At 45.2% G+C, this 22,653-nt stretch overlaps 1 protein-coding gene and 1 pseudogene across 5 annotated transcripts in view; one reads left to right on the top strand and one right to left on the bottom strand.

Annotated features, from left to right (window-relative positions):
• Positions 1–793: 793 nt before the first annotated feature.
• LOC307106079 (non-selective voltage-gated ion channel VDAC2-like) lies at positions 794–1,522 on the bottom strand (annotated as a pseudogene). Its single transcript has one exon. The product of its transcript is annotated as a non-selective voltage-gated ion channel VDAC2-like (transcript).
• Positions 1,523–10,121: 8,599 nt separating this feature from the next.
• The window catches only part of IWS1 (interacts with SUPT6H, CTD assembly factor 1), a 46,322-nt gene continuing 33,790 nt past the window's right edge, over positions 10,122–22,653 (top strand). Inside the window, exons 1-2 of one of the 4 annotated variants that reach the window (XM_079781780.1) lie at positions 10,122–10,522; positions 12,172–12,290. In XM_079781780.1, the coding sequence (XP_079637906.1) occupies positions 10,489–10,522; positions 12,172–12,290 (153 nt within the window). In that variant the 5' untranslated portion in view covers positions 10,122–10,488. The remainder of the gene's footprint in view (positions 10,523–12,171; positions 12,291–22,653) is intronic. The other 3 variants (XM_079781781.1, XM_079781778.1, XM_079781779.1) reach the window with 3 other exon arrangements.

Here is a 22,653-nt window from a genome sequence, read left to right as displayed (position 1 = left end):
GTCAGTTGATTTAATGTGCATGACCGTTAAAGTCGAGAAGTTAGCATGTGGAGCGAGAGTAAGTACTATATGTAATTAAAAACTTAAAACCGCATTTCCACCTCTTTCCCACAACAGACAACCAATGCTTTTTTTCTTACACAATTTTCAATTTTTTAAGTATATAATAAAATAACATAAGCAACAAGAAACATTTTATCCTTCCCTTTTCACAAAAGAAGGCATACTCTAACACTGTTCTGCACTTTTCCAGCTCAGGAATCGTTTATATCAGCACATAAAAGAGTCTCCTCGTTTTTTGTTATAGCTACATAACATTGCATTGCACAGAGGTATCATAATTTTGTGATCATTTCTGTTTGGACACTTAGGTTATTTCCAATGTTTTGGAACTAGTGCTGCAATTAATAATTTTATAAATACATCATTTGTACATGGTGAAGTATATTGGTAGAATACATTTTCTGAAGTGAAATTGTGGGCCAAATGGCATATACATTTGTAATTTTTTTCAGTTTTCATAAAGGTCTGTTGGTGGGTAGTGCATTCAGCAGTTAACTACATTAAGTGATGCATAAGTGGCTGCAGGATGGCGCATTGGTAACTGGGTACATCACCAATTCCACTAGAAACCAGGGAACGAGTAACTGCCTAGATGTTTAAAGTACAGCTCTTATTCAGATCGCCCTTTGTTCTGACCACCTTCCTGGGGCGGGGAGGCTGCTGGGCACCCTGGAAATATATGAAGGCCAAATCTCCTGATATTCATCCCCAGAGGTTTCTTTCAGCTGGACTAAGCCTCCAACTCCAGGGCAAGCCTAAGTCCGTGGCCTCCACACGAATGCTCTTCCCACCTACCAGAGCAGGCGGGGTAACGTGGCACCAGGCTCAGGTCTGAGTGGGCCCACTCCAATTAGACCAGAGCTGTTGGCTTTTGCAGAAATGGAAGCAGTGGGATCCGACTGATGTTTCACTGCAATGCCAAAGCGAGCACCATTGGTGCCTGATGTCCAGACAAGGTTTGCTGACGGGTTAAGACCTTCACACACTTTTTAATAAATTGATACTCCACATTCTGTCCCATCCTTGACATCAGTGAGCAGCCGGGAGTCCCCAGTCCTGTAGCCCTCTGCAAAGTTAGTCCTTGTCAGCTTTGATTTGGCACTGTCAAGGGTCATCTGGAACCCAGCAAGCCAGCCCTCATAACCAAAGACTGACGCACCATGACCGCAGGTCCAGCACAAGAAAGTCAAAAGCACAACAAGGGTTTAGGCACTCCCTCTGTGAGAAGACCTGGTTTTACCACTTTTCTTTCCCATGTTTGATGAAGAGGCGGTATTAAATGTCAGTTTCAAACCTGGACAAATCTAGTCTTCAATTGTGGTTTCTGTTCCCAGAGTGTTACCAGTGTCCCATTGCTCTGTGAAAGGAGGCCATATTCACACCATTTCTGTTTGGTCTCCAAGGTCCCAGTAACTTTACCAGTGTCTGCATTGGATGAACCAGATGTTGAGAATTCCATATCACGGTATAACTTGTTTTTACATCCCGTTTGATCAACCCAAAACCAAATTCGCTTTTGAAAAGACTTCTAGCAACTTTGCCCAGGTCAACATACGAATATGATGGAGGACTACGCATTGGCCACGTGCAGCTCTCTGTGCTGGCGGCCATGGTAAAGCTGTGGGGAGGTGATGGGGCGGCACTCAGGGCTTCTCCCTGGAGGCTGGCTGGGGCCAGGGGGTGGGCTGCAGGGCAGAGAGAAGGAGACACCATTCCGCAACCTGTCTTCCTCCCTCCAGGGACCCCCATTCGTAATTTTTATAAATATTTCCAAATGGCTTTCTGTAGACGGCTGTACCAATATACTCCCACCAGTGCCTTCTGAGAAGGTCTCTTTCTCCATGTCCCTCACCAATGGAATGTTACCAGATTTTTGCAATCTGAGAAGTGAAAAATAGTATCGATATGATTTTAATTTGCTTTTATCTTATTTATTTTAGGGTGAATACCTTTTCATGTGTCTTAGATCTGCTAATAATTTCTTTTCCGTGAACTGTCATATCCTTTGCCCATTTTTCCATTATTACTCTTCTTACTGATTTCTAGGGGTTCTATGCTAATTAGGGAGAGATCAGCCCTTGGTCTATGATAGGAGCAGAAAACATTTTTTTAAATTTCCTGTTCATTTATGTTTTGGTTTTGCTAAGCTGTGTTGTCTCTACCATGCATGCTTTTTTAAAGTGTTGTTGTTTTTTTAAATATATTTTTATTGATTTCAGAGAGGAAGGGAGAGGGAGAGAGAGATGGAAACATCAATGATGAGAGAATTATTGATTGGATACCTCTTGCAAGCCCCCTACTGGGGATGGAGCCCGCAACCTGGACATGTGCCCTTGACCAGAATTGAACCTGGGACCCTTCAGTCTGCAGGCAGATGCTCCATCCACTCGTCCAAACCGGCCAGGGCAAGTGTTTGTTTTTATGTAGTCGAGTTTGTCAGGCTTCTATGGCGTTTCAGTCTTTCTGTGAAGTCCTTTCCCTCCATGCTATGAAAGAATTCTTGGCTTGTTTTTGTGTGTGCTTCTTCTTCACTCTTTGGGTGTTCACATAAACAAAGTTACACCATTTATAGCAGGCTATGACTTTTGTCACTTAATGTGTTCTGGACATCCTTCCATGCGAGAGCTGAAGACCCACTTCAGTTGTATTAATAGCTGCATAGTGTGCCATGGTACGTGATTCACTGTCCACTCAAGTGAGTCCCAGTTTTCAGTATTAAAAACACATCTTGCAATGGTCCTATGGGTTGTGAGGCTGGGACCTGCGAGGAGGTGGGCGGCCGCCAGGGGAGCAGGCGTCCGTGTACTTGCTCTTATCTGTTTCTTCGCTGGCAGCGCCCCTTAGTGGCTCAAGCGCAGGAAGGACGTTCAGGCCTTGAAATTTTCTGATTCAACTGAGACTCCGAGAAGGCTGGCTGCTTATCCCACGCACCAAGCACACCAAGCCCAGACCCAGGGCTCTCCGCGCTGGTCTGCATCTGTACCAGTGCCCAGCTGTTTCTCATACTGTGTGATCTCACACACCCCAGCGTGTTCAGCAAGTTACAGTGTCTCAAAGGCTGGCCAAATACATCTTGCATTCACTTGGGGAAATCAGTCACTCTGGGTCATCATCAGTCAAGGGAAAGAGAGCACTGGACTGCTGCAAGTTCGTCTCTTCTTTCTCCTTTCTGGCTTTTGTGTCCTTGGTGGGAAAAGCAACCTCCTGTGGGCGCCTCGTCCCCTCCGCCCCCACCAGCATGGCGGAGTGGGAGAGCGCCAGGGGACTGGCAAGATGGCAGTCCTCAAAGTTCAAGGCCGCCAGACAAAGGAAGGCCTGTCTGTGCTGCCCTCTCATTTCTCAGTCAGGCCCTGAGGGGCAGCCAGCTGGCAAAAGGGGCTCTGGGGACTGCCTGGAGCTGTGTTTGCATTGACAAGCACATTGCTTTAACTACGACTGTTTCAAAGGTGTGTCCTGCTTCGCTAACAACGGTTGGCTTCTTTTGTACAAAAACTTCTCTGCAGCCTTTCGGGGTCAGCTCGTTGCTGTGTGTTCGGTCTGCTTCTCTCTCTGTGTCACGGAGGCGGGCCTGAAATGAGGCCCCTAAGCGCTCTGTGACCTGCAGGTTCCTGACTTCGCACAGGAAAATGTTCCAAAGCAAGTCTGTGTGAAAGCAAAAGCAGCTTTATTCAGGTGGAGAGAAAGATGCCAGCACGGGTGTTCCTAGAGACAGGATCAGGGAGGAAGCCCAGGACAAGCTGCTGCCACCCACTCTCCCCGGTGGGGGTGCCGCTGTGCAAAAAGCAAAATGCACCTGAGTGGGCACAGGCGAACTCACCGGTGAGTCGCGCGCTGCGGTCAGTCAGTCCTGGGAGTTTACGTGTTTCCTAAACTTTGTAGTGCCAAGTTCTATTTCTGCCTTCTGGTTGGGAGGGGGTCTTGTTCTAATATGGTCTGTTCTCAGGTGTAATGGTATCCTCCTTCCCCAGCTCTCCTTCCACTTGAGGTGTCAGTTTTCGTTATAATGAGAGTATAACGAATGGGTCCCTGTCTGGTCAATTTTCTCCATCTTGGATGGATCTGGTTTTAGCCAGCGCCCGCTGTGGACTCCGTGTGGCCACCACAGGAACTGCCTGTCGTAAACAGTTCCCCGTTGGTCCTGCGTGGAGTGGGGCTCTGGGGAGAGGACCTAGCAGCTTATCAGCAGGTGTTGTCCAACCTACTTCCTCATTCCACTTGTCAGGAACTTGCCCCAACTTCTTTCTATCCTGCTTTATCTCCACTCTCCAAACCACCAGGACAGTTAGAATCTTTATTTTTAAAATTCACTAATTATTCTCTTGTAATTGCAGTGTTTATTCCAATGTCTTGCATGGCCATTGTTCTTGTGCCTCTGGTGAAATCCAAGATCCTTATTAGCAGGATTTGTCCTGGATTACCTTTCATTAAACCTCTTCCTGGAGTTCTGTCCTATTCACCGTGCCTTATCTCACTCTCTTTATTGCACAATCTCACTCTCTTCAGAAGAGAGCTTCGATCCTAGGCCCTCTTCCATCGAATGGAGAGAAATAAGTATTTATATTTTGTATGTTTGGTTCCTTCCCTTGCTCTTCTGATTCTCACAACAATGAGAAGATGTCATTTTCACAGCTAAAGGGCAGACTTGGATTTCAAAGTTGTTTCCATTCACAGGGCACGTTATACCCATGAATTCTCTTTTAAGAAAATTAGAGGCCCGATGCACGAAATTCTTGCAGGAGTGGGTGGGTCCCTCAGCCCGGCCTGCACGCTCTCACAATCCGGGACCCTTTGGGGGATGTCCGACCCTCACTACTAACCGCCTGCCTGCTCACTCCTTACCACTTGGCTCACCACTCCTTAGTACTGCTGCAGAGGTGGGAGAGGCTCCTGCCACCGCCGCTGCACTCACCAGCCGTGAGCCCGGCTTCTGGCTGAGCGGCGCTTCCACTGTGGGAGTGCACTGATCACCAGGGGGCAGCTCCTGCATTGAGTGTCTGCCCCCTGGTGGTCAGTGTGCATCATAGCGACTGGTCATTCTGGTTGTCCAGTCATTCCACCATAACAGTCACTGGGCTTTTATATATATAGACTAGAGGCCCGGTGCACGAAATTCGTGCATGGGGGTGGTGTCCCCCAGCCCAGCCTGCACCCTTTCCAATCTGGGATCCCTCTCACAATCCAGGACTGCTGGCTCCCAACTGCTTGCCTGCCTGCCTTCCTGATTTCCCCTAACTGCTTCTGCCTGCCAGCCTGATCACCCCCTAACCACTCCCCTGCCAGCCTGATTGATGCCTAACTGCTCCCCTGCCAGCCTGTTTGCCCCTAACTTCCCTCCCCTGCCGGCCTGGTCACACCTAACTGCCATACCATACAGGCCTGGTCCCCCCAACTGCCCTCCCCTGCAGGCCTTGTCCCCCCCAAGTGCTCTCCCCTGCAGGCCTGAGTCCCCCCCAACTGCCCTCCTCTGCTGGCCTGGTCACCCCTAACTGCCCTCCCCTGCAGGCCTGATTGCTCCTAACTGCCCTCCCCTGCAGGCCTGATTGCCCCCAACTGCCCTCCCTTGCAGGCCTGGTCCCTCCCAACTGCCCTCCCCTGCTGGTTATCTTGTGGCCATCTTGTGTCCCACATGGGGGCAGCCATCTTTGACCACATGGGGGCAGCCATCTTGTGTGTTGGAGTGATGGTCAATTTGCATATTACTCTTTTATTATATAGGATAGAGGCCTGGTGCATGGGTGGGGGCCGGCTGGTTTGCCCTGAAGGGTGTCCTGAATCAGGGTGGGGGTTCCCTTGGGGCATGGGGTGGCCTGAGCGAGGGGCCTGTGGTGGTTTGCAGGCCAGCCACGCCCCCTGGCGACCCAAGCGGAGGCCCTGGTATCTGGGATTTACTTACTTCTATAATTTAAACTTTTTAGCCTTGAGCAGAGGCCAGGGCAGGCCAGGAAGCTTGGCTTCCTCCATCGCTGGGGCAACCCAAGCCTTCTGCTCGCTCCGTGGCCTCAGCCATCTTGGTTGGGCGCATTTGCATACTTGCTCCTGATTGGCTGGTGGGAGTGGCTTGTGGGCATAGCAGAGGTACAGTCAATTTGCATGTTTCTCTTTTATTAGTGTAGACTAGAGGCCCGGTGCACGAAATTCGTGCACGGAGGGGGGTTGTCCCTCAGCCCAGCCTGTACCTTCTCCAATCTGGGACCCCTCAAGGGATGTCCGACTGCCCGTTTAGGCCCGATCCTTGGGATCGGGCCTAAACGGGCAGTCGGACATCCCTCTCACAATCCAGGACTGCTGGCTCCCAACTGCTTGCCTGCCTGCCTTCCTGATTGCCCCTAACCGCTTCTGCCTGCCAGCCTGATCACCCCCTAACCACTCTGCTGCCAGCCTGTTTGCCCTCAACTTCCCTCCTCTGCCGGCCTGGTCACCCCTAACTGCCCTCTCCTGCAGGGTTGATCACCTCCAACTGCCCTCCCTTGCAGGCCTGGTCCCTCTCAACTGCCCTCCCTTGCAGGCCAGGTGCCTCTCAACTGCCCTCTCCTGCTGGCCATCTTGTGGTGGCCATCCTGTGTCCACATGGGGGCAGGATCTTTGACCACATGGGCGCAGCTATATTGTGTGTTGCAGTGATGATCAATCTGTATATTACTCTTTTATTAGATAGGATAGAGGCCTGGTACAGGGGTGGGGGCCAGCTGGTTTGCCCTGAAGGGTGTCCCTGATCAGGGTGGGGTTCCCTTGGGGCGTGGGGCAGCCTGAGTGAGGGGCCTGTGATGGTTTGCAGGCGGGCCACGCCCCCTGGCAACGCAAGCGGAGGCCCTGGTATCTGGAATTTATTTTCCTTCTACAATTGAAACTTTGTAGCCTGGAGCAGAGCCAAGCCTAGGGCTCCCTCCGAGGCCCGCAGCCATTTGTGTTGGGGTTATAATTGAAACTTTGTTGTCTTAAGTGGGTGGGCCTGGCCAGGGTGTGTGGAAAGCTTTGCTTCCCCTGTTGCCGGCGGCAACCCTGGCCTGCTCTCTCAAGCTCCATTCTGCCGCCATTTGTTTGAATTTGTTTACCTTCTATAATTGAAACTTTGTAGCTTGAATGGAGGCTTAGGCCTGCAACGGCTGGCAGAAAGCTTGGCTTCCTCTGTTACCTAGGAAACCTTGCTCTCTGTGGCTGTAGCCATCTTGGTTTGGGTTAATTTGCATACTTGCTCTGATTGGATGGTGGGCGTGGCTTGTGGGTGTGTCGGAGGTATGGTCAATTTGCATATTTGTCTATTATTAGATAGGATTAGTATTTCCAGCAAGAAACCACACCTCTTTCTTCTTTCCCTTCCCATGCCCTTTTCTGAAGCCTAGACCTTTGTTCTGCCAGCATGCAAACTGGCTAACAATGGGTTCAAGGATGATTACAGCTGGGATGCGGCTTGACTCAGAGCACTCTGGGAGTTTGCAGCAGAGCTGGCAACAAAGAATCCCCATCTCTCAACTCTGAGGTAGGAGGTGGACCTCCCAGAGCACCAAATGAGGCCCTACAGCAGGCTAGGCATGCCTAGAAATTCCGTCCAAGATGCAAGTCAACTTTGCCAACTAACAAAAGGCCCTATTTCTGCAAGTCTGCACCTCCTGGGGAATCTTTGCTTATACCTCCACTGTCCCTCCTCCAATCAAAAGGCAAGAAAATTCTCCTCTTTGTCTAAGACAAAAATAAACAAGTAAGGATATGGATTCTATTCAGGACATTGCAATAGGGAGAGTACTCCAGTGTGGACGAAAGGGGGCCACATGCCAACCTGACAAGCTCAGGGGAGGCCTAGGTGGAGGCTTTGCAAATTCAGACCTAAAGTCACCCCAAAGGATGGTCTGAAATTAAAACTTTTTAAACTAAAAAGCAGTTTATGGTGGGTAGTCATGTCCTAGGCTGGTATTTTCCCTGACAAGGTGGATCTTTACCTTAGCTGAGCCTTCTATTGTCCTTTTGCATCTACCATCCTATCTAATAGAGAGGAAATATGCTAATTGACCATCACACCCTCACAAAGATGGCGGCACCCGCAGCCAATAAGGAGAGAATATGCTAATTGTCATGCCCTCAAAGATGGCAGTGCCCACAGCCACAAGATGGTGGCACCCAGTCCCCTCAGCCCCACCGGGGTGGCAGGCACGTGGCACGGCTGGGCCCGCCCCCAGGCGGGTCCAGCCACTCTGCGCACCTGCCTCCGGAGCCCCCCAGTCCCTCAGCCCCCCAGGGCCGGCCCGAGGTGCAGGCAAGCCTCAGATGGTGGCTGCCCAGCCGTCCAGGGCCACCCAAGGCTCAGGTAACCAGGGTTAGCCGAGGTTTGCGCTGTTGGCAGCAGCAGCAGCAGCAGCAGAGGGCTCCCAGACTGTGAGGGGGCAGGCCAGGCTGAGGGACCCTCCAGTGCATGGATTTTCATGCACCAGGCCTCTAGTAACACATAGTTGGAATGTCGTGATTTTCCTTTTTTCTGGACCCCTCAAAGCACAGGCACAGCTCTGTGGAGATCACAAACCCCCTCACTGTGTGAGTTAATTGCTGACTGTTAATTATCCTGCACCCACCTGTGTAAAGGAAGTATGTCTATCCTTTTATTTTTTCCCCCAATCCCAGAGGGTTCCCTGCTTTGCCCTGCCCGCCCCCCCAATCTATCACCAATGGATTTCATGTAATCCACTTACTCTTTTGATTATAATGTATAAACTGTTGAATCCTAAATCAGCGAGATAGATACAAGACGCCTTAATGAGCCAATTAATTAGGAGTCATGGATTATTTCATGCAGCCCAGAGGGAGGTGTTTCTTCCAAATCTCTGAGCGAAGACACAGCGGAAGTTTCCCGTTTTATACCTCTCAGGCTCTTTGCCGATTTTACAAAGAGCTCTGTGTGAGTTATTGTTACAGTTTGTCATCTTGGATACATAAAGAACAAACATTTGGCATAAGAATATGGGAGTTACTATCAGTATTAGTCCATTATGTTAGATGGCTAGCTTGCAAGGTCAGACAGTTAGGTTTTTACCTTTTTCTATTATTTAAACTAAAACAGTTATTTTATGGAATAAGAGACTGGCTAAAAATGACAGAGTTTACAGAACAAGGGACTATCCAACAATAGCAGAGAATTTCAAACAGGAGTTTTTATACAAGGTGGAGGTTACTATGCTTCAAAACAAGGTGCAAAGCTGCCATTCTCGGAGCATTTTCTCAATCCATTGTCGACAGTTTGGCTCAAATAAACACACACAAATTCTTCCCAGGTTTGAATGTTTCCCAGTTAACACCACACATGAAGATCCGAGCATCCAGGCAGGTGGCTTTCCTTCGGCTGCCACAGGAGGAAGGTGGGCGGTTTGCAGTTGGGATTGTTTTGCAATCAGAACTTTCAGCCGGGTGAGCAGAAATGTCTCGGTCTAACTATCTTCAGGGGAGCAAGGAGTTCTAATCTCAGCTAATCATTCATAAAAAAGGCAGGGAGTGGGAGGGGATCTGAAAAAAGCAGCAGGTTCAGAAAAAAGGAAAGGTCGCCGTCGCCTTTGTCACGGGTAACCAGGGGCCAGCGGCAATCTCGCGGCGGCGTGAGTGGCTAGTGCGTCTCAGCGGAGCGCGGGCGGGGCGCGGCGCCCACAGCGGCCTCCCAGCCGCCGGCCCCCGGGTCCCGGCCGCCGTTTCCCGGGGCACAGGCAGGGCCACCCCTTCCGCCGGGATCTTTCTGGAAGCAAAACGCTGTACTTCCCGTTGACAACGGCTTCTGGAGATGGACTCTAAGTCGCTAAGGAACAGGGCGGAAAGATGCCCAGAGAGGAGACCTTTGACCAGGTCGCTCCGCGCCGCCTCGCAGCGCCCGGGCCGGGACTACAAGCACCAGGGAGCCCCGCGCCACGTCCTGGGCGCCCGGGAGGGAGGGGGCCCGGGCGGCAGGCGGGGAGGGTACCCTCCGGGCCTTCGTTCTTCGGGGAGTAACTCAGAAGTTCCTCCGCCGCGGCGCCAACGCGGCCGTCCCGTAGCACGCCCACCTCCACGGGCCACCGAGCCGGCCGCCCTGGGGAGAGCCGGGCCGGGCCGAGCTCCCGCGCACCTCCCGCGCCCCCTTCCGTCTGGGCGGGCGTCCTGCTCGCTGCGCCTTCCCATTGGCCGGCGGGGGGGACGGCGCCTGCGCGCTGCCTCCCGCGGAGGGTCGGAAGCAGACGCCATCTTGGCCCGAGGTGCTTCTGGGAAGTGGAGCGGCGGCGCGCACGCTGCCTCCCGCCGGCCGGCGGCTCTCTTGCCGGGCGCGTAGGCCGAGTCCTGCTCTCCGCACCTTCCAGCCCCCAGGCGGGCGGGAACCTCCGCGCCCCGGACCGCGCCATCGGGGTGGGGGGTCACTCCGCCGGGAAGGAGGTGGCGGGGCGGCGCGGGCGCGGACACTCCCGCCGGGGGCCGCCTGCCATGGACCCGGATTATTACCGCGGCGACCAGTCAGGTGGGGCCGGGCCGGGCTGGGCGGGGGCGCGGGGCGGAGGGAGAGCTGTCTTCCGGGTCCGCGAAGGTGCGGGGGATGGGAGCCCCTCCGTGTGCAGGGTCAGGGCTCGCGGTGCGCGGGGTCGGGGGCGCCGGCGCCGAGCGGAGTGTTGAGAATCCGGCTGGTGGGTGGGCTGGGCGCGGCTCACCTGGGCTCGTCCCCCGCGGCCCCGGGGTCCAGGCGGGGGGCGAGGCGCTGTTGGAGCGCGTACGTGCTTCGGAGTAAATGTCGCACTGCATCTCGAGCAGTTCCCGGCGGCGGCGCCTTTTCTCTGCCGGGAGGTCCCCCTCGGCCTTCCCGCCGACTCCGCGGCTGGGTCCGCGCTGCCCGCGCTGCGCCCGGAGGTGCGGGAGGCAGGACCGGGAGAAAAGGCGACGCCGGCCGTGCCGCTGCCCCGCCCCGCGCGCTGTGCCCCATCCCAGTGCCTGGAGGATTGTCGGAGCCTTAACCTCCTTCCTGTTTTGAGTTCAGGGAATAGTTAAGACCACAAACGCTTTTCTAAGCATGCACTGCTGCTTTTCTGTAAATGTTTTCAAAATAGTTTTTCAGTTCATTTAAGGTTTTACATTGTTTCTTAGATAAGCAATTGTATGTAATACCTGTCTAAAGATTAAGTGCTGAAAACATGCAAAATAGCAGTTCCCTAACGTTACATTCTTTTTTGGTGTTATCTCCCCAGTCCTGACCCACGCTCTCTCTTGTTGCTCCATTTGTGGGCATTTGTATGGTCTGTTGTGGGAGGACAGAGTTGCATCTTAAGTGCCCTCTTCTCCCCCTGCCCTCACTGTTCAGTGTAATTGTTAAATTTCCAAGTTACTGGTTTATTATGCTACATAGTCTTTACTCTTTAGCTGAGTAGCTCTGTATATGAGAGTGATCCCACTCTTCTGCAACTTTTTGTTTTCCTGTAGGTGACTGCGTCACTTAAAAGGATTCGTTTTTATTTTTAATAAACTTCCAACCAAGTCTTCCCATATCCTGCAACAGCCCTAAATTCCTCTCAGTACACTTTTAACTTACATTTTTAAAGCAGTGGTGAAAGGGAGGTAGCAGCTCATTGGCACATTTGTGATGGTGTAGTACATGTTTTTCTTGAAGGAGATCACACTGCGGTACCTCTGACCTGCGGTTCCGTGTGCTCTTCACTCATAAGCACACGCTGTGCGTCAGGTACCAGGCAGGCAGGGCTCCGGGACTCCCCAGGGAACCACGTCCCTGCTCTTGTGGCGCTTTCATTCCCGTGAGGGAAGAGCCACACGGAACAAATCCATTAGGAGGGTAAGTGCTGCGGTCTCAATAGACTCAGTCATGACGGAAGTTGAAGTAGTCACGGAGCACACTGTTATTTAGAGGTTGTTGACTTGGTCCTTAGTATGTTTCTTAAGCTTCACATTCCTTTTATGGTGTATTTTTTCTGCCATGTGTGTCCCAGTCCCTGTTATGATGGTTGGTATTTCTATGAGTGTTACACTGTTGTCTTGTTTACGACATTAGTTATGCTTCATCAGAGGTAACCTTTACTCTTATGTTATTCTTGATTCATTGTGTTCATTACACCTGGAGATGTCCTCCATCTTACACCTGAAGTGGGTTTTTGTTTTATTTTTAAGCAGATGATGGTGGCGCTACCCCAGTGCAGGATGAACGGGACTCAGGGTCAGACGTTGAGGAGGATGTAAATGAGCAGCACTCTGGATCAGACACGGGAAGTGTAGACCGTCACTCAGAGGTATTGGCTAAACGACGTCTTCGGGGAGCTTTTCCCGCGCATCATGTGCCATCTGTCTTCTGTAGGAGCTGTAGAGACCCTGTCACAAGGCTTAGGCTTCAAACCCTGGGGAACAGAATTGTGAGTGTATAGAGAACTGCTTGAACAGTAAGCAGGGATACGAGTCACAGGGAGTTAAGTTCTGATTGGGTCCCATTTCAGGTGTTAGGCAGTCCTTGGCAGTTTTTGATGGAGAAAATAGGCCAGGCTTTTGACATGTGACTATGCTTCCCCGTTCCCAAAATGATGTCTTACTGGAGCAATGACCATTTGCAAACTGAAGATATTCCTAGTGAAATCAAAAGTTATGAGGGCTATCACCTGGCAAAAATTACATCAGAATTTGGCTTTGAGCTGTTCCAATGTACGAAATAACAAAGCACATGTCATTTAAAAAGCTGTTGTAGCTTAATAATACAGAGTTGTACTGGGTTTTGTGTATAGCATTTCAACATTTTTGCCTATTACATATTTTTCTATTGAATTAGTGCTAATTTAATTTCTTTCAACAGTATTCTGTAGTATTAAGAGTAAAAGTTTTTTGTTAAACTCATTCCTAACTTTTATTATTTTTTACTTATTGATTGATTTAAAGAGAGAGAGACATCTCATTGTTTTCCACTTGTTTATGCGTTCATTGGTTGATTCTTATATGTGCCCTGACTGGGGATTGAACCCATAACCTTGGCATATCGGGATGATGTTCTAAGCAACTGAGCTACCCGGCCAGGGGCATACATATTTTTTAAACTGTTTAATTTGCTTCCCTGGTTATATCATCTGTATTGCACAATGTTAACAAAATAAAACTGGGATACTTTTCAGTAAGTCAACTATGAGTTTTTGGTAAACACAACCTGAAACAAACACATAGGAATGATAAAGATGGCCAAATTTTCTTTTAAGAACTGATATGCCTTATATTTTGCTTGATTATGCATGTGCAGAAAATTGTCCAGTTTTTTTTAAGTGGTAGGTATAATTGTTAGAGATTGTGTTATTGGCTCTGTTCTTTGACATGCCATTAGTATATTCATATCCTATCTAATAAAGAGGGAATATGCTAATTGACCCTCACACCATCGCAAAGATGGCGGCGCCCTACAGCCAATAAGGAGAGAATATGCTAATTGTCACACCCTCAGAGACAGTGGCGCCCAGTCTCCTCAGCCACCCAGGGCCGGCCTGAGGCGCAGGCAAGCCTTGAATGGCGGCTACCCAGCCAGCCACCCAGAGCCGCCGGAGGCTTGTGCTGCCAGCAGTGGCAGCAGCAGAGGTGTAATGGGGTGTCGCCTTCCCCTGATCGCCGAGTCACCTCCTGCCCCTGAGGGCTGTCGGGCTGAGGGACCCCCAATTATTTATCCAATAAATATTCAATAAATATTTATTGAATACGAGAGGCCTGGTGAATTTTCATGCACCAGGCCTCTCATATTCAATATTTATTCAGCACCTGTTGTGTCTTGCTCTTTTGACATATCAGTGACTAAATGAGGTCCCACTTTTAAAATTATATAGTTTGTTGGAAGATGATAAACACTATAGAGAAAGGTAGAACAGAGTGAAGGATGCCAGGAGGAAGGGCAGGTTTTGGTGTTAAATAGGGGTACTGTAGGCCTTTTTAAGAAAGTGACATTTGAATCAAGACCTGAAAGCGGGTGAGGGAATAGCCACTTGGCCATGTGGGAGAAGGACACTCCTAAGGTGGGACTGTGCTTGATGTCTTCAAGGAATACCCCGGAGCTAGTGTGGCTAGAGTGGAGTCAGGAGCAGGTGTGATCAGAAGGCTAGATGGACTGGGAGAAAGGCTTATCTTTTAGTTATTTTGATAACACTTAATTTTTTTGTATACCCTTAAACACTTAGACTAAATTCTAATTAATATGTTATTTGATAGGTAGAAATTACTTGATAATGTGAATATTGTTGTAGTATATTTAGCATGTAATATCAGAAGTTTCTTTGGCAAACAGTAGCAGGAGCTCCACAGTGGCCTCATGATTCAATTATAACCATCAAAAGGCATACCTTTTAGAACCTTAAGCTACCTGCTTGTAATGAGATGGATTCTAAATAATAAATGTGCATGCTGTCAAAATTTGGAAATTTTAAACGTTTAAAGAGAAAATTAAAATGACCATACTCCTATTACAGAAGTGACTGTTAACTTTTTTATATTATTTCTCCTGCATGTTTATTCTCCCTCATGTATATAATAGGTGTATTTGTTTTAATTTACTTAAGAATTTATTATGTATTTACATATTTTGTCTTCTTTACTGATTAAACCTTAAGTATTTCCCCATGTTATTAAAGGTTCTCACTAGCATTACTTATTCAATAATTTTCTAATTTTTTTAAAAACTTAGTCATTATAAGTGGAGCTGCTATGAACATTTTTGAACATAAACATTGGTCCTTTTTTAAAAAATGTATTTTTTTTGTTACTTATAAATCTGCCAGGAGAATTATATTTCCCTCCAGAAGCATTCTCCTAATTCGTCATAAAACTAGTTAGTAGTTTGAGAGTGCTAATTGTACTCCTAAGTGTTGCGTTCTGGATTAATGTTCTTTTGCCTGTTTAAAATGGCTTCTAAAGAGAAATTTTGGATTGTTTTTAGAAGCTAATGGTATGTTAAAAGAGTACAGTTATATTCAAGTGAACAGATTACAGGGCCCACACCTAAAAGATGTGTATCATTTCCTATTGATGTCTTAGAATGTGACACAAATCTTGTGGCTTAAACAACCAGTATGTGCCTGTGACTGGTGTGGCTCAGTTGGTCCCATGCACCGAAAGGTCGCAGGTATGATTTCCCGTCAGGGCACATGCCCAGGTTGCTGGTTCGGTTCCTGGTTAGGGTGTGTACAGGAGGCAACCTAACGCTGTTTCTGTCTCACATGGATGTTTCCCTCTCCCCTTTTCTTTCTCTCACCTGAGGGTGTTTTTCCCATTGATTTTTATGGAAGGGAGGGAGCGGGAGAGAGAAAGAGAGAGACATCAATTGGTTGCCTCCCTCACGTGCTGGCACCCTGGGCTGGGATCAAACCCACAACCTTTCAGTCCACGGGCCAGCGCTCTAACCACTGAGCAACAGCTAGTGCAGATCCTTTATTTTTTAATTGGGCTCTGTGTTTTTTTATCATGGAGTTGTAAGAGTTGTTTTTTTGTTTTGTTTTTAAGTTTGGATACAAGTCCTTTATTAGATGACTGATTGGCAAATATTTGCATAGCATGATTTGTCTTTTCACATTGGTGTCCTTTAAAGCACTAGAGTTTTAAATTTGAAGTCCACTTTATCCAATTTTTCTTTTATTGCTTATGTTTTTAGTGACATCTCTGACAATCCTTTTCCAAATCCAGGCATGAAGATTTACCCCTCTGTTTTAAGAATTTTATAGATTTAGCTCTTATATTTAGGTATTTGATCTATTTTGAATTGATTTTTATATATACTTTGAGATAAGGATCCAATTTTATTCTTCTGTACATGGCTATCCAGTTGTCCGATAGGAAGGTCTTGGCACCGTATTAAAAATCAGTTGGCCTACAGGGGTGATAAATGGAATGAGATTTGACCTTGGGTTATGAACACATGATACAATATATAGATGATGTATTATAGAATTGTACACCTGAAACCTATATAGTTTTATTAACCAATGTCTCCCCAATAAATTTAATAAAAATTAAGTTAGTAAATTTTAAATTTAGATGGTAAAAAAAATCTGTTGATCATAGGGTGTATGGGTTTATTTCTGGACTTTCAATTGCAATCCATTCATATCTGTGTCTATTTTTGTGCCATAGTGCTTTGAGTACGTTTTGATGTTAGGGAGTGTGAGTCCCACTTTTTTCCCATATTGTGTTTTGTCTATTCTGGGTCCTTGCAATTACATATGTGCTTTAGAATCAACTTGTCAGTTTCTGCAAAGAAGTGAGCTGGGGTTTTGGTAGGGATTGTTCTGAATCCGTAGAGCAGTTTGAGTGAGTCTTGTCACCTTGACAGTATGAGGTCCCTTGATCCATAATAAAATGTCTTTTTATTTCGGTCTGTAATTTGTTTCAACAATAAATTTTAGTTTCTCGTGTACAAATGTTGCATTTCTTTGTTAAATTTGTCCATAAGTGTGTTATTTTTTTTAATGTTTATTAGTAGTAAGTGGACTTGTTTTATGAATTTTATATTTAGATTGTTCCCAAACATTTTTCTTATTATTAATTCTAATTTACTTCGTTGTGGTCTTGAGGTTTGTTTTATGGCCTAGCATATGATTAATCTGGAGATGTTCCATATGTACTTAAGAAGATCATATATTCTGTCTTTGAATCTACAGTGTTATCTCCTGTGATCAACATATAGTTGGATCATTTCTTTAATCAAATCTCTGTCTCCTGATTGGCTTGCTAAGTTCATTCATGGGTAATGTTATTGATAGAGTTGGACTGTACCATTTTACCATGTTTTCTATATGTCTCGTGTCTTTTTGTTGTTATTCTGTTCTTTACATTGTCACTAAGTGAATATTTTCTAATGTAGCATTTAAATATTTTTAGGTCAAATTTCTTTTTATCATTGCAAAATAAGAGATTCTTTAAATTAGAGTAATTCAACTTAGTTATTGAATTTTGTACTGGACAAATCAGCTTATCCATTATGCTTTTTGGGATATTCAGTCCTCTTAAAAAGGTTCAGCCTTGTCAGTGTGGCTCAGGGGTTGAGCCAACGACCCATAAAACAAGAGGTCCCGGGTTCAATTCTCAGTTGGGGCATATGCCCAGGTTGGGGGCTCAATGCCCAGAGGGTGTGCAGGAGGCAGCCAGTGATATCTGTCTCTCTCTCATCGATGTTTCTACTTCTCTATTCCTCTCCCTTCCTCTCTCTCTAAAATCAATAAAAAAACATTTTTTTAAAAGGTTCAAATCTTTTTTGAGGGGGGAGGACATGACACATATGCAATTTTTTTCCCACCTTTTCTGAGATATGTTAACAAATAAGAGTATAAGATTCTTAAAGTGTACATTGTGATATTTGATATACATATACATTGTCAAAGGATTCTTTCCATCTGGTTAATTAATTCATCACCTCACATACTTATCTGTGTGTGTGTGTGTGTGTGTGTGTGTGAACATTTAAGTTCTGTTTTCTTAGAAATTTTCTATTATACAATACAGTGTTATCAACTATAATAACCATGTTACACATTAGTTCCCAAGACCTTATTCACCTTTAGGCTGAAAGTTTGTATCCTTTACCAACTTCTCCCTATTTCCCCCACCCTCCAACCCCTGGCAACCACTTTTCTACCTTCAGTTTCTCTGCTTCTGACTTCTTTTTTAGATCCTACATATAAGCATATCATGTAGTATTTGTTTTTCTCTTTCTGGCTTATTTGACTTAGCATAATGCCCTCATGGTCCATCCTTGTTGTTAAAATAGGTAAGGTTTTCTTCTTTTTTGGCTGAATATTCCATTGTATACATGTATATACCACATTTCATCCATTCATCGGTTGATGGATACGGTTGTTTCCATTTCTGGACTATAGTGAATAATGCTGCAGTAAACCTGGGAATACAGATAGCTCTTCAGTATCCTGTTTTCATTTCCTTAGGGCAGTGGTCGGCAAACTCCATTAGTCAACAGAGCCAAATATCAACAGTACAACGATTGAAATTTCTTTTGAGAGCCACATTTTTTAAACTTAAACTTCTTCTAACGCCACTTCAAAATAGACTCGCCCAGGCCGTGGTATTTTGTGGAAGAGCCACACGCAAGGGGACAAAGAGCCGCATGTGGCTCGTGAGCCATGGTTTGCCGACCACTGACTGAGGGTATATATCCAGGAGTTGGATTGCTGGATCTGTTTTTTTTTTTAAAATAGATTTTTACTGGTTTCGGAGAGGAAGAGAGAAATAGAAACATCAACGATGACAGATAATTATTGATCGGCTGCCTCCTGCATGCATGCAGGGGATCAAGTCTGCAACCCGGGCTTATGCCCTGACGGAATAGAACCATGATCTCTGGCTCATAGGTCAACACTTAATTTTTTGAGGAACTTCTACATTATTTTCCATCGTGACTATCCTCTTGTTACCTCGCATTTTTAAAAAAATATATTTTATTGATTTTTTTACAGAGAGGAAGGGAGAGGGATAGAGAGTTAGAAACATCGATGAGAGAGACACATCGATCAGCTGCCTCCTGCACACCCCCCACTGGGGATGTACCCGCAACGAAGGTACATGCCCTTGACCGGAATCGAACCTGGGACCTTTCAGTCCACAGGCCGACGCTCTATCCACTGAGCCAAACCGGTTAGGGCTCGCATTTTTTATGACATGCATTCCAGCAGGTTTTAGGTGATCTCTCATTGTGTTTTTGATTTGCATTTCCCTAATGATTTCTGATGTTGAGCACATTTTCATGTACCTGTTGGCCATTTGTATGTCTTTGAGAAAATATCTCTTTAGCTCCTCTGCCCATTTTTTAATCAGATTGCTTTTTTTTTTCTGTTGAGTTGTGTGGTTTTCATATCTATCTTGGTTATGGACCCTTTATCAGATATATTTGCAAATATTTTCTTCCATTCATTATGTTGCCTTTTCATTTTGTTGATGATTTCCTTTGCTGTGCAGAAACTTTGTGGTTTGATGTCTTCCCACTTGTTTATTGCTTGTATTGCCTTAGCTTTGGATGTTAAATACCAAAAAATTGCCACAACTGTTGTCAAGGAACTTACCTGCTGTCTTCTAGGAGTTTTACAGATTTAGGTCTTAAATTCAAGTTTTCAGTTCATTTTTAGTTGATCTTTGTGTATGTGGCTGTCCACTTTTCCCAATACTATTTATTCATGAGACTGTCGTTTCCCCATTGTATATTCTTGCCTCCTTTGTCATAAAATAATTGGCCATATATGCATGGGTTTATTTTGGGGCTGTCTGTTCTGTTCCGTTGATCTTTGTGCCTGATTTTATGCCAATACCATGATGTTTTGATTATGATAACTTTGTAATATAGTTTGAAATCAGGAAGTGTGATCCCTTCAGTGTTGTTCTTAAGATTGTTTTGGGTGTGTGTGTGTGTGTGTGTGTGTGTGTGTGTGTTTCCATGAAAATTTTAGGATTGTTTTATTCCTGTGAAAAAAACGCCATTGGAATTTTGATAGGGATTGCTTGGTAATAATGGACATTTTAACAATCTTAGTTCTTCCATCCATGAACATGAATATCTTTCCATTTATTTATGTGTTTAGTTTCTTTCACCAGTCTTATGGTTTTCAGTGTACAGCTCTTTCACTTTTGAGTAAATTTATTTCTAAGAATATTCTTTTTGGTGCAGCTGTAAATGAGATTGTTTTCTTCATTTCTCTGATAATTGTTAGTAGATTGAAACAGTTGGGTTTTGTGTATTGATTTTGTATCCCTAAACAGTACTGAATTGTTTGTTAGTTCTAATAGTTTTTGGTAGAGTCTTTAGGCTTTTCTGTATGTCCTATGTCATTGGCAAATGGCGACAGTTTTACTTTTTCCTTTTAATTTTGGAAGGCTTTTATTTATTTTTCTTGCCTAATGGTTCTGTATAGGACTTTCAGTACTATATATTGAATAAAAGTGGAGAGAGTGAGCATCCTTATTGTACCTGCCTGATCTTAGAATGAAAGCTTTCAGCCTGACTGGTTGAGCATCGACCTATGAACTAGGAGGTCATGCTTTAATTCCCGGTCAGAGCACATGCCCAGGTTGCTGGCTTGATCCCTGGTAGGGGGCATGAAGGAGGCAGCCCACCAATGATTCTCATCATTGATGTTTCTATCTCTCTCTCTCCCTTCTTCTCTGAAATCAATTATGTTGAGGTACCATTCCCTCTATACCCAGTTTGTGGAGCATTTTATCATGCATGGGTGTTTAATTTTGTCATTGCCTTTTCTGCATCTGTTGAGATACTATTTTTTATCTTTCATTTTATTAGTATAGTGTGCCACATTGCTTGAATCACCTTGAATCCCTGGAATAAATCCCATTATATCATGATGTATGATTCTTTGTCAAATTAGGTTTGTTGAGGATTTTTGCATCTATTTCATCAGGAATATTGGCCTGTAGTTTTCTTTTCTTGTCATGTCCTTATACGTCTTTGGTATCTAGGTAATGCTGGCCTCATAAAATGAGTTTGGATGTTTAACTTTCTTGTTTTTTGAAAGGATTGGTATTAACTCTTTAAATGTTTGGTAGAATTCACTAGCCATCTATTCCTGGGCTTTTCTTGTTGGAAGGTTTTTGATAACTGATTAAATTTCCTTACTAGTAATTAGTCTGTTCCGCTTTCTCTTTCTTCGTGATTCAGTCTTAGTAGGTTGTATGTCTCTAGGAATGTATTCATTTCTTCTGTGTTGTCCAGTTTGTTGGGGTATAATTGTTCTTACTCTCTAAGGTTCTTTTATTTGTGTGGTATCCATTATAGTTGTTTATAATTCTGACTTTCTAGTGGTTTGTAAGCTTTACTGATTTTTTCTATTGTCCTTTTTGTCTCCGTTTCATTTATTTCTGTCTGATCTTTGTTATTTCAATCTTCCTTTGTTGCTGCTGTTTCTAGTTCATTGGGGAGTAAAGTTTGGTTGTTGGAGATCTTTTTTCTTGGTGTAGGCATTTATCGCTGTAACCTTTCCTGTTACAACTGCTTTTGCTATGTCCATACATTTTGGTATGTTGTATTTTCATTTTCATATGCCTCAAGATATATTTTCATTTCTTTTTGACCCATTGGTAGTTTAGTAGCATGATCTATCTGTTGTTGAAAATGAGGTATTGAAGTCCCCTACTATTATTGTATTGCTGTCTTATTTCTCCTTTCAGGGATATTAATATTTGCTTTATATACTTAGGTGCTCCGATATTAGGTACATAAATATTTATAAGTGTTAACACCTTGTTGGGTTATATATCATTTATCATTATATAATGAGCTTTGTCTCTTATTACAGTTTTTGACTTGAAGCCTGTTTGTCTGATATAGTCATCCCTGCTTTCTTTTGTTTTCCATTTGTATGGAATATCTTTTTCTATCCCTTCACTTTCAGTGTGTGTGTCCTTAAAGCTGAAGGGAGTCTCTTGTGGGCAAAATATAGAGAGATGGGTCTTGTTACTTTATCCATTCAGCCACTGTATGTCTTTTGATTGGAGAATTTAGTCCATTTACACTTATAACTATTGATAGGTGTAGACTTCTATTGCTATTTTGCTCATTGTTTTCTGGCTATTTTATAATTCCTTTGTTCCTTCTCTTGTTCTCTTCCTATGCGGTTTGAAGATTTTCTATAGTGGTATGCTTTGATTCCTTTCATTTTACTTTTTGTCTATATAGGTTTTTGCTTTGTGGATTACCATGAGGTTTACATAACATATTTATAAGTCTATTTTAAGCTGATAACCTAATTTCTAACACAACACACCTTTATATTTTTATTTTATCCCCCCTTTTATGTTTTTGATGTCACACTTTCCATCTTTTCCCCTGTGTATCCATTAATAAATTATTGTAGTGGTTTTTTTTATGCTTTGTGCATTTTAATTTTTTAATATGTTCACTATGCTTTTTTAGTTCTTTCTTTAATAGTTATTATAGGGTTTGCCACATGTATCTTAACTTATCAGCTTTAGATTTCTAGTATTTTAGTTCCAGTGGTGTATAGAAATACTACTTCTATATAGCTTTATTCTCTTTTTGTAATGTTATTGTTATACATATTACCTCTGTTAATGTCACAAACCCAACAATACCTTATTATAATTATTACTTTACCATCTGAAATAATTTCCTTAGCTTAAAAAAGCTCTGCTACCATCTACCTCCTTTGTAGTGTTATTGGCAAATATATTATACATATACTAGCGTTCCCGTTGCAGGAAAAATCCTGCAATAGGGTTTCCTGCTGCATTCTACCCCGCCCTGCCTACTCTCCTCTCTTCTCCCCCGCCCCGCCTTCTCCGCCAGCCAGCCTGCTTTTCCCTTCTCCCCCGGCCCCGCCTGGGCTCCTCCCTTCTCCCCCACCCACCTTCTCCGCCAGCCCGCCTGCTCTCCTTCCTTCTCCCCCGGCCCCGCCTCCGCTCCTCCCTTCTCCTCCCCCTGGATTGCTTGCTTCTCCGCAGCTTTGCTCCCTTCGGCAGCTCTTGGCTTCTTTCTACGCTGTCTTGATATGCAAATTAGCCGCCATCTTGGTTGTGTTAATTTGCACACTCGTCCTGATTGGTTGGTGGGCGTGGCTTGGGCGTAGTAGCAAAGGTGCGGTCAATTTGCATATTTGTCTATTATTAGAT

Source organism: Cnephaeus nilssonii (genome assembly GCF_951640355.1).
Source record: "Cnephaeus nilssonii genome assembly, chromosome: 10".
In the NCBI taxonomy this organism is placed as follows: domain Eukaryota; kingdom Metazoa; phylum Chordata; class Mammalia; order Chiroptera; family Vespertilionidae; genus Cnephaeus; species Cnephaeus nilssonii.
The sequence above is the reverse complement of the archived record's forward strand: the minus strand, read 5'-3'. Positions and strand labels throughout refer to the sequence as shown.